General features: G+C 41.7%; 2 protein-coding genes across 4 annotated transcripts in view; one reads left to right on the plus strand and one right to left on the minus strand.

Moving 5' to 3' along the window:
• Positions 1–10,050, minus strand: part of LOC123517213 (ankyrin repeat and BTB/POZ domain-containing protein 1-like) — a 27,083-nt gene extending 17,033 nt beyond the window's left edge. For all 3 annotated transcript variants that reach the window (XR_006678421.1, XR_006678420.1, XM_045277234.1), the window contains exons 1-5: positions 8,944–10,050; positions 7,939–8,001; positions 7,260–7,460; positions 4,607–4,766; positions 3,729–3,891 (exon numbers count right to left, since the gene is read on the minus strand). Coding sequence is in view for 1 of the 3 variants with exons in the window: in XM_045277234.1 (XP_045133169.1) it covers positions 3,729–3,891; positions 4,607–4,766; positions 7,260–7,460; positions 7,939–8,001; positions 8,944–8,999 (643 nt within the window). In the remaining 2 variants the exon portion in view is untranslated. The remainder of the gene's footprint in view (positions 1–3,728; positions 3,892–4,606; positions 4,767–7,259; positions 7,461–7,938; positions 8,002–8,943) is intronic.
• Positions 283–11,553, plus strand: part of LOC123517215 (ras-related protein Rab-7L1-like) — a 24,618-nt gene continuing 13,347 nt past the window's right edge. The window contains 2 exon segments of the mRNA XM_045277237.1: positions 283–544; positions 5,715–5,786. Of these exon segments, the coding sequence (XP_045133172.1) occupies positions 406–544; positions 5,715–5,786 (211 nt within the window). The 5' untranslated portion in view covers positions 283–405.

The following is an 11,553-nucleotide window of genomic DNA, read 5'->3' on the forward strand; positions in this document are numbered from 1 at the left end:
GTCCTGACACTCTCCTTGCCACTTTTACCATTTACATGCTGACCTGGTCGTTCTACTTCTTTTTGGTCAGATGGAGATGGAGATATGAGGGAGGGAGGGGGGGATAAAAGATAGGTCAGCTTAAGGGTCACAATAGCGGAGGAAGGAGGGGACGATTGTGACAAGGAGGCTGGAGCGGTGGTGGAGGATTAATAGTGTGGGTGGGGCAGGGCGGGGCGGGATGGGAGGGGAGCGGCAATGATCATAAGCCTGACAGGAACAGACAGGGAGGGAGAGAGTGCAGGGTTTCACGTGCTAGGGTGCTAGGGGGAGTAACAGTGCTGCGGTGATCGGTGATGGAAGACGGTTCTGAACAGTGGAAGACGCCGCCTGCACCCGTTTGCGTATAGTGAGTGAAGTGACAGCATGAGAAGCTTGCCAGTCACCACTGCTTCCAGCAACTTGCTGGCTGTGTCACCCACTAACGACAACCTTGCCGACCCCACAGCTGTGCACGACATTTCAATGGACTCCTTCAGCGAGGCGGATGACTCCTTACGCAGCAGTAAGTGTTTCGAGAAGGACGTGAACACAGACTGAGTTTCATCGTGCGTAAGTGACAGCTTCTGTAGTATTAATGTTCACTGCACGGCATTCAGACAGGTGTGACATGTAACGCGACACGTTTTCTCATTACGCACCACAACTAACGGCGATGCAGTCACTGACTCGCGCTGTGCGAAAAAGAATAAACTTCCATGGCAGTACAGTAACAAGTTTTTATTGCGTGCCGATGTCTGTGACGTCGCTGTTGTGTGAACACCGAAGTATTGCTTACAGAGGCAGGACACACAATTGGCAAAGCGATCCCTGATTCTCCTCCGCATTTTTTACTTTTTACTTAACACTTCAAGAACAAGAAGATAAATAAAAAGTCAAGGAACACTGTAGGGCTGAGGCATCTTATCCAGTAACACGACTCAGACGACTCAGAAACAACGCAAGAAGGCTACGCATCACTCATGTGGCTGGATCATTAGCCACGCTACGATTCGCGTGCGTCAGAGAGAGAGAGAGAGAGAGAGAATTTTCTTCGTAGATGAAGTAGAGAATTGGAGGATAAAATCAGACCGTACGTTCAACAACAAGGAACATCAGATATCCGTTCCATGTACGGGTGCCCTTAGTGTATTAACATAATTATGAAGGTGTGTGTGTGTGTGTGTGTGTGTGTGTGTGTGTGTGTGTGTGTGTGTGTGTGTGTGTGTGTGTGTGTGTGTGTGTGTGTGTGTGTATAGAGCGCCCAACTTGTACAAGTGACGGGTGCAAAGCTTTTCTGGTGCCAGCTAACCCAACACTTGTGGGGCTACACTTCCTTCCTCTCCCTTCCTCTCCAGACGCGGCCCTATCGCAGCACTCCACGCTCCGCTAGTCAGCAGTCACCCGGTAGTCAGACAGGTGCGTCTCTGCCGGCTTGCGTAACACCTCTCTCTTATCTTGTGTAACGTGCCGTCAGTCGCGCAACATCGGGCCACTAAACACAACAATCTACATAAAAAAGGCTGAGTGGCGGTGGTTAAATAAGGCCTTTTTTTTCTTTACCATCATAACTGCATAACAATAATCTCCCACACAGGTGCGACGGACGCAGTGCGAATCCGATGGCAAAAAACTGACGATATTCTTTATTGAATTTTGTGCGTCAATCTAAGACGGCAACCTTAATTTCGTGTGTCATTCTGTCGATAGAAGAATGAAAAGACGAAAACCTGCGATGCATGACCATGGATGTACGAGTTGTCAGCAGCAGCAAGGCAGCTGGTGAGCCAAGGTGAGTAGCGGCGTGACTCACACAAGGCCAGATATGTGAAGCTTTCAAACTCATTTGTTAAGACTCTCACCATCAATAACTGAACAGTTTTAGTTTGATTTTATGTCTTGCACGAGTCTATACTGAGAAAATACCAAAGAAATTGGTAGCTTATCAGGCGGTGTGATGGTAACTGTAATTTGTAAATTAATACCAACACCACTTAAGCCGCACGCTGCCGCTGTCTTTTCCTCCATGTGTCAACACTGTGATGAGTATTTTTTTTAATTCAATTTATGAAATATATTATTTTGAATTTAGAAAAAAAACAGTTCCTACAATGTCTACAAAAATTCACATCTAATCCAGTTTAGTGATCCAGATATACTTGTGAAGCCCAGATTCATTAGTGAAGCGGGGCGCGTCACGCCCGTAGACTGCCAAGGAGACATGCCGCTCAAGCTAACCCTGCTGATCTAAGGAGACCGTTTCGAGGCATTTTTCTCATTCTTTTTGCATGCGTAGTGTGGAAGCAAATCTCTAATGTCTCACAAGCAAAGGTTTTGTGATACAGTAATACATGCATGAGAGGAAGCATATGTGAGAGTTTTTTTGCTTCTGCACATCTATTTTGCATTACCTGTGTGGCTTTTACATCTATAAAACCTTGGCATCGTGATCTTACATCACATATTAAATACAAACATGCATATGATATGGAAGCATTTGTCTGACCCAGTAATAGCAGTTGTGACTAAATATAACAACTAACACAACACCTCACACAAAAGAAAGTCTTCCCTACACAAGCATGTGATATTCTTGCAAGTCCCTCCCTCCCTCCCTCCCTCTGTCCAACACAAACCCACACACACACACACACACACACACACACACACACACACACACACACACACATGCACTCTTAATGTGTAGCCCCTGTTCACCTAGCAGAAAATAGGTACGGGATGTAACTCGAGGGGTTGTGGTCTCGCTTTCCCGGTGTGTGTTGTGTGTGATGTGGTCTCAGTCCTACCCGAAGATCGGTCTATGAGCTCTGAGCTCGCTCCATAATGGGGAAGACTGGCTGGGTGACCAGCAGGCGACCGAGGTGAATTACACACACACCGCGTAGTGTAATGGTTAGCACACTCAACTCACAATCGAGAGGGTCCAGGTTTGAGTCCCGGAAAGCAGCAAGGCAAATGGGCAAGCCTCTTAATGTGTAGCCCCTGTTCACCTAGCAGTAAATAGGTACAGGATGTAACTCGAGGGGTTGTGGCCTCGTTTTCCCGGTGTGTGGAGTGAGGTGTGGTCTCAGTCCTACCTCATGATCGGTCACTATGAGCTCTGAGCTCTTTCCGTAAGGGAAAGACTGGCTGGATGACCAGCAGATGACCGTAGTGAATAAAACACACACACACACACACACACACACCGTGTAGTGTAGTGGTTAGCACGCTCGTCTCACAAACGAGAGGGCCGGGTTTGAGTCCTGGGAAGCGGCGAGGCAAATGGGCAAGCCTTTTAATGTGTGGCCCCTGTTCACCTAACAGTAAATAGGTACGGGATGTAACTCAAGGGGTTGTGGCCTCACTTTCCCTGTGTGCGGAGTGTGTTGTGGTCTCAGTCCTACCTGAAGATCGGTCTATGAGCTCTGAGCTCGCTCCATAATGGGGAAGACTGGCTGGGTGACCAGCAGGCAACCGAGGTGAATTACACACACACACACACACACACACACACACACACACACACACACACACACACACAAATGTAAATGTCATCCATGAAAGGTATAATCAAGCATTTAAAGTTAAGCTGGATGGCAACAGATAAGGAGAGTGACCAGTAAAGCATCATATTTCCTGTACGTTACAACTAAACCAACACAACAGCCATGCCAATAGTGTATATCTAGCGCAACAGCAACACTCACGTAGCACCTGTGCCTTCTTCTGGGCTTCTTGTATGATGGTCTTAAAATTGGGTAGCTTACAGTTGGTGCCAATTCTGATACAGCACTCAACTAACTCTACAGGACACTCAAACCTCCCTGTGTAGATGTACTTCATTACTGCACGGAAGGCATCTGGCAGCACCTGAGGGAGACAAAGTTGGGTTTTTTTTTTTAAGTAAATCAATCCTGAACACTGAAGAAAATATGGCACACACAATATTTCATATAACAATAAAAACAATAATAGTAATGTTATCAATAGAGTGCTCACATACAGACACAACACTAGCCACTCATTATAAGTAAATATGAGCAAAGTTAAAGCACTAACACTGAAACCTGAGACCAGTGAATGCCAAGACCTACCTAATGAAGATACACAGTGATGTTTGTACAGTAATCAGATGCAGAAATGTTTGTTTGACTCAGTGCTATAGTTGCTTACTCTGGTCACTCTGCATTCCATAGTGAGGGTTCAGTGGAATGAACACCTATTTAGTCTTTTTATTCTATATGTAATGAAGACTATAGCCAAGGACAACAAAACTGCTAAGAAAATAAATCTATCTATCTATATACCACATAGAACGACCCACAAAAGGCAAAACACACACACACACACACACACACACACACACACATAGCCCTGTCAGCCCCCTTGTAGAAATAAATGTCTTGTGGTCCACCCTGCTACACCTTAGTAGGTTCAGTGGAGCACAGCTGGTCACACATATCCACAGCAAAGTCCAACACTGCATAGTAATATAATAATAATGATAATAACACCATTGGACATATACACGTACATACACAGATGAGGCTGAAAGAGTATTAAGTTATCTCTATAGCTGCCTCACCTGGTCTCTGTTTATGGTGACGGTGGTTCGGTCTCGCCAGCGGGTGGAGAACATGTCCCTAAAATACTCAGATCGTGCTGAGAGGAGGCAGCGATGGAGGGGCACATTCTCCCCCTGCACCACAAAGGTTATGTCACTGTGCTCCCCACTTTCAAACAACCTGCAGGAGAGAGAGAGAGAGAGAGAGAGAGAGAGAGAGAGAGAGAGAGAGAGAGAGAGAGAGAGAGAGAGTCACAATTTTCTTCCTTATAAGTGAAACAATGACACACATGAACTGAAGTATTTTTATAAACAATTATCAATCCTTCTCCTGCTTCTGACTGTTGAGTCCAAGCAGAGAAACAATTTAGAATACATTAAAGGTACACAGTGTTATCTTACAAAATAATCTTAAATGGAAAGAATCAATAGTAGTGGATATGACTCTGGAAAAGAACCATGTCACAAGATTCTTCTGAGGAGAGACACAATATTCTGGATTCATGTTATTTATCAGGTAAAGAATAAGAATTTAGTAGAACACAAGGCAGTACAATTGTATCAAGCAAATTTTAAAAGGACAGAATCAACAGTAGTGCATATGATATTGAATGAGGAGAAAGACGTCACTCTGATTTTGTTACTCATTAGATAAATACAGAAAATAAAAAAGTGATCTGAACAAGAAGAGCCTCTTCATTAGGACTGCAAACACAACATGGCAGCATTATCAGCATGGGAAGTCAGACAGTCAGTCATTCACCTATGTGAGAGGTGCCAGGTCCCCATCAAGCCTTACAACATTTATGCAACCGGCCAGTCAACAGCGCCGTCTTGAAGTGACTAAGTGAGTTACAAGGAAGCCAACTCCTGTATGGAAGCCTTAGAGAGGGAGCGAGACCTGAGCCATTCACCAAATTCAACGTGATCTCCAAACAGAGGGTGGATGGACACACACACACACACACACACACACACACACACACACACACACACACACACACATACACCAGCTAAATTAGGATGTATTCATACCAAAAATAGAAAAGTAAGTTATTTAGCAGAAAGAAACACCACTCACATGAAGAAGAGAAAGCAGGAAAAGTCTCACATTAGTCTGTCTTTTCAGATTCCCCACTACTAAAAGAAAGAAAGGAACACAAAAACCTGCAGAGCCTGGAGCTGGACCATTCAAAGGAAGGTGAGAGCAATAACATATCAGTAATGTTTCTTTAAGCATTGCCAACAAAGAGTTTTTCTATCTAGTACACACTCTTACCATGACAATCCAGCATGAAGTTGTAATGACTCTATAGCTAATATGGTTACCTACTGAAAGCATTGTGATCTGCTATTAGTGAGGAGAGATGTCAACCTGAGAAAAATTTTATGTGTACTGTTCTTCATAAACAACATATTAAAGAATAAAAGATGGTATAAATGGTGAATCAACTAAATGAAAAATTGTAGATTACTTTTAGGAATCTTCTATGTATCAACTAAAACCTCAAAGCTAAACTATACTAGTCCTTTTCTTTATTTTAGTACATTAGTTTCCATTTTTTGAAGAACAAATGAGCAAACTGGAAGATTTCATTATGCAGCAAATCGACAACACCCACAGGAAAGCTGCCTTTCCATTATGCTTCTTAGGGTTTTACAGTATTGTAATATTTCAGCATTGGATAATTTCATGGAGTATGGGATGGATCATATATATACCATTCATCTTTATCAATTTCAAAACTGTAAGGACTTTTCATACACAGAGAAAATAAATGACATTAAAAAAACAAGAATAAATGGAAGTTTTGGAAAAATTTTAAAACAATTGTAAGAATTTTAAAAAGTGAGAAATTACATAGTTATTATCACATGATACCAATAGAAGGGTGAATGAAGAACTAAGAGAAATTAAACCTGGAATAGAGGATGAACTTTTATAAGATTATGCTTTGAGGTTATTAAAGAAAGGAAGCAATTGCAGACAAAATTATGTACAGTAAGATGCTCTAAGGGAGGGAGGACAGTACTATCATTATGTCAGCTCTGATAAAACAGAATGGTGACATCAAGAAGCTTAGGCTTTAATGTCATGATAGGACACAGAAAAATAAATCCAAAATAAATCCAATCTGGACTTGCTGTGAGCTCCAGTTCGTTAAGGATTGTCCCTTTAGCCTGTAAGACTTGGACTTGTTCCCTAGTCATGTCCACTTCTTATAGCTATAATATGTACATCAAAACTGTCTGTAATGGAGGATAGAGTTGTTTTACAAAATTCCTGGTACTTTGATGTAGCCAAGAAATTAATTAAAAAGAAACTGAAAAGTTTACTATGAAAACAAACATGAAGCTCCTGGAGGAGAATTTTACGATATTTTGCCAAAAAAGAGGAGTGAGATCCTCCAGCCACACTTCACAGGCAGTCAAAAATGGTCAGTGGACTTTGAGGACTGGCCAGGGCAGAGTCTTGATATGCTCTTGGGGCTTATAAAGGTTAAACTTTTATTAGGGAGACAAGCTGAAATGGCACAGCCAAAAAACTTCTAAAAGTATTGAAAAACCATATTAGATATATAATAAAAACAATACGCTGCTAAGTATATACTAAACAATGTCTCAAAAACCTGTATATCTAAACAGTACAATCAACAAATGCAAACACACACACCTTCTTAGGAATTCCTCATAAGCATCCCTCCTGATGGTGTGCGTGGTGACCAGGTTGTGTTGAGTCAGAATCTTCCGGATGCTGTCAGTCAGTGCCCCATACAGGCAACGCTCCCCATCAAAAGTGTTCGCTTCACAGTGTGCACCAACTCCAATGAGATACTCAACCAACTGTAGATGTCCACACAGGCAGGCATAGTATCTGCAACATTGCAACATCAAAATTTTAGAAAACAATAAGTAACATTCTAATCAGATTATGGTAGCTAGATAAAAGTTTTTAGCTTAAAAAAATTTTTGATCTATGACATAAAGGATGAAAATCTTTATTAATCTAAAAGAAAGATAATAATGTTTTTACACAAACATCAAGGGAAGAGAAAGTGGCTTTATCTCTCCCGCATCATGTGCAGAGTGCTTACATCCTTTTCATTACTATCTTGAAGCCTATTTTCTTTATTAAGAAAAGGTAAAAGATTGAGAAAAAGGTGTGGTACATCAAAAAGGGGAATGAGAGGAAAAGAAAGCAAGTGGGAGATGGGAAGTTGTAGGTTAGAAACAAAACAAGAATTAAAGTTTGAAATTCAGCATAGATGTTGTCTAGTGTACATAACATTAATGAGTTTGGGCACAAGCATGAATCAGTTTCCCATTTATGGCCTTCTAACAGCACAACTTACAAGGGAGTGCTGTCCCAGATATCTCGAACGTTGACATCAACATCCCGCTGCTCTACTAGGTACCTGGAATGTAGAAACACCTGTTAAAGCATCAGTGCAGTGTGTTGCTTACTGTAGTAATAGAGAAGCAGTGGCGCAGTGGATAAGGTGGTGAGCGTGGGATCGGGCAGACATCCACATGTAGGTTCGAATCCCACCACGTACAGCCTTAAACACTTTGCCATTTGTTGAGTGTTTTAAAGTTACCTACATGTGACCATGATACCCAGGTTTTAGGTGGTTTACACCCAAGATGAGCTTGGGTGGTAATATGGGCCCTAATATGGGCACCACTATAAATAAAATTGCCTGCGCCACTAATGGGCAGAAACAGCGCTTCCTGAAATACTCTTCAAGTGTGCCTAAAGGCACTATAGGCCTTGCCGTAAAAAAATAAAAACAAAAAAATAAAGAGGTAGAAGAGTCAAAAGTCATCTAAGGTGCCTCTTCTCATTAGTCTAGTCATAAGCTGAGCGACACTTGGGCTACTGACAACCTTATCACTTAGACTGTTCCAGCAGGTGTCTATGTTGAACTAAAAAGCTACAGTCATCTTGTCCCATTTCCATATCTCCTAACCTTACTTAATCATACTATTACAACCAACTTTCATGATTAAAGAACACAAATCAAGGTAAGAAATTTAGATTAACCCCTTCAGTACTAGGACACATTTTTACCTTGAGATATGTGTAGGATTAGACCATTCTATTGATATTAGGAAGAGTCTATGGAGATCAGAAGACTAATGGCCACAGTCTTCACTATTTCAATTCCCCACATGAGTTTCTAAAGCTGTATAAAACCACAAAATAGCAAACAGAATGAAAATGAAAACACGTCATGGTACTGAAGGGGTTAAAGTAGGGTATACAATCCTCAAAGCTTCAAATGTTATACAGAATTAATCGTATATTATATAAATACACTCCAATAATAGTGAAGAGCTGGCCACGTCTGACTCACCTTACTTCCTCAATGTTTCCTTTCTTGCACTGTCGGAAGAGCTCTAAGGAATCCATATTGCTGCGACGTAGTGCTGAACTGTTCCAGCCTTGCCTTACCCTGCCTCCTTTCTCTTCTATTACACTATGTCTCCTCCTCAACACCACTTAGTCCCGTTCAGCCCTCATTGCTTAACACTTCCCACAGTAATTCACGGTTCTGCTGATATTCCAAGATGGTGTTTTAGCTCTTTTCGGGTTAAGAAACGAAGATTGTTGTTGGTGGTAGGCAATCTTTGGCAGACCTCCAGCTGATGCTTCGTCTTGTTTACATCGTCAGCTGATCGCGTCGTCCAAATGCCAATTTTTAAAAGGCAATGCAAAAACAAAGAGATAGATAGCATAAACAACTGTAGAATTTGAGAAACATTAATCAGTGTCATTTAAATATTATATAAGGCACAATAGATAGGCTATAACCATTTTTTAAACCCCGTTGCAAAAGCTGAATTTTCATCTTGCGCCTTGCATCACCGTGTTAATTCCGATAAGCATGGGAAATAATGAGATGACTGGAAGAAAGAGGAACATAATGGTAATTAGATAATGAGAACACCTTTGCTTGGTGGTGTGAGGAGACTAGTGAACTGAAAGTAAGACATTAAGGAGGAGGAGGAGGAGGAGGAGGAGGAGGAGGACTAATAGAGTCAGTGAAACACAATCGAGTAAAAGTATGTAGTGCGCATAATACAGTTTATGAAATATCACGTATACTCTCTCTCTCTCTCTCTCTCTCTCTCTCTCTCTCTCTCTCTCTCTCTCTCAGCAGCAGTACCACATTATACCACTAAATTAGACGAGATCCTTGCCGTCTACTGGACAATATCCAGCCTCAGCCATCGCCACAGGCAGCATACAGCACACAGGATACGTGATGAGGTAGTAATTATCACCAGGTGTTGTTGGCTTTAGATTACAGCTGATGCGATAATACCAAGACAGGCTGCAGTGATGAGGGACTGAGTGTGTAGCACTTATTTGATTTGCACGACTTTTGCTGGTTTGCTTAATACCTGATTGGACACTTGCATTAATGTGATTTCTTTAAGTCGTGAGCCATAGAATCAGTACGTGTTTTTTTTTTTTTTTTCGTTTTCCTATTTAGTTTTGTCAGTAATACATCATCATTTATATATCTATTTGATTGAATTTGCTTATGCATTTGATTTATTCTTTTTCTATTTGTTTTTAGTTATATTTTTACTTTTTATTTATATTCTATTTCACATTCACTCGTGTGTTTATTATTTTATTTATTTTCTTTTTTTTTCTTCAATTTTTTTTCTTTATTTCTTCCTATTTAATTTTACCTATATTTTTTGTTATTTTGACAGTTAATGGAAGATCATAAATCATTCACAAAAGCCTGCACACTTGGACAGCAGAAACTGATAAATAGAACAGAATAAATCGTAATAAAGATACAGACATAAAAGAGATATGCCATCAAGTCTTTAATCATATGAAAACAGCGGTGATCCAATTAACATGCTTTCGGTGAGAGTGGCGCAGCTCTTACCAAAAACCAAAAAACTCTCGCCAATCTTCTTGCGCCATGATATCTAACACACTCAGGCGCCAGAAATGCAAGGAATTATTCATATTCAAGGTCTTTTTCCTCGCTTTACCCTTGTGCCGTTAGTTACCACCATGCACGAGTCTTCTACAGTGATACCCTTGCTCGTTGCTTACTCTGCTACTCATTTCTTGCGATACCGCAGTTTTTACTTCATCTCTCCTTTTCAATCCCTTGATCTTTCTTCAGCAAGTATCTATCAACCGTCAGATTGATCAATGAGATATCTTCAACTTATATATCTTAACTTAACATGTAAATCAAACAGTATGGCTTATAATACGTAGATTCCCGGGAACAGTATCGTACATCAGTGCTAATAAGATAAACACCAAAGGATTAACTAACGCAGAGTAAATATTAAAGCAGCATAGATACACCTGAGGGAGGTGGAGGGAAGGGAAGTGCTGAGTGATGGTGGTGGTGACGGTGGGGAGTGGCGAGCCGAGGGTTAAGGACACGGGCTAGCCAGTGGGCAGTTGTTGGCAGTTGTGGAGTCGTGTCCTCTCTCTCTGCATCACCACTGGTAGTGCTGCCACGCGCCGCGACACTCTCGTCATCCTTCCTTCCACACCTAGAGTGGTATTTGTTTGTATTTGTGTGTCTGTCTATGTGTTTCCGTCGCGTCCTTCCTGCTGAACGGTTTGCGTGGATATGGTGCCCAAAGTGGTGGTTTCTGAACATCCTTAATGTACCGTTTAATTGTGCTGGAAGTTTAGTGTACTTTCGGTGCATCCCACATTGCAGCGTCACGTGTGGCACTGATCTACACACAGGTGTTTATGTGGCACTGACTATCGCACAGCAAAGTGCCAGTGAATTGCACACGCCAGTTTTGTGAATTTATCCTGCACCGCCGCGAATCTTGAGAGCGGCCCTGCCTCGCCCACCGCAGGCTGGGGTGTGGCGCTGAATTGTTCATGTCTATCCAACATGTCCAAGTGAAACTTGCAACATTCAGTGTTCAGTGTTAGCAACACCAGCTGCAACACAAGT

The sequence above is a fragment of the Portunus trituberculatus genome, chromosome 41 (assembly GCF_017591435.1).
Source record: "Portunus trituberculatus isolate SZX2019 chromosome 41, ASM1759143v1, whole genome shotgun sequence".
Classification (NCBI taxonomy): Eukaryota; Metazoa; Arthropoda; class Malacostraca; order Decapoda; family Portunidae; genus Portunus; species Portunus trituberculatus.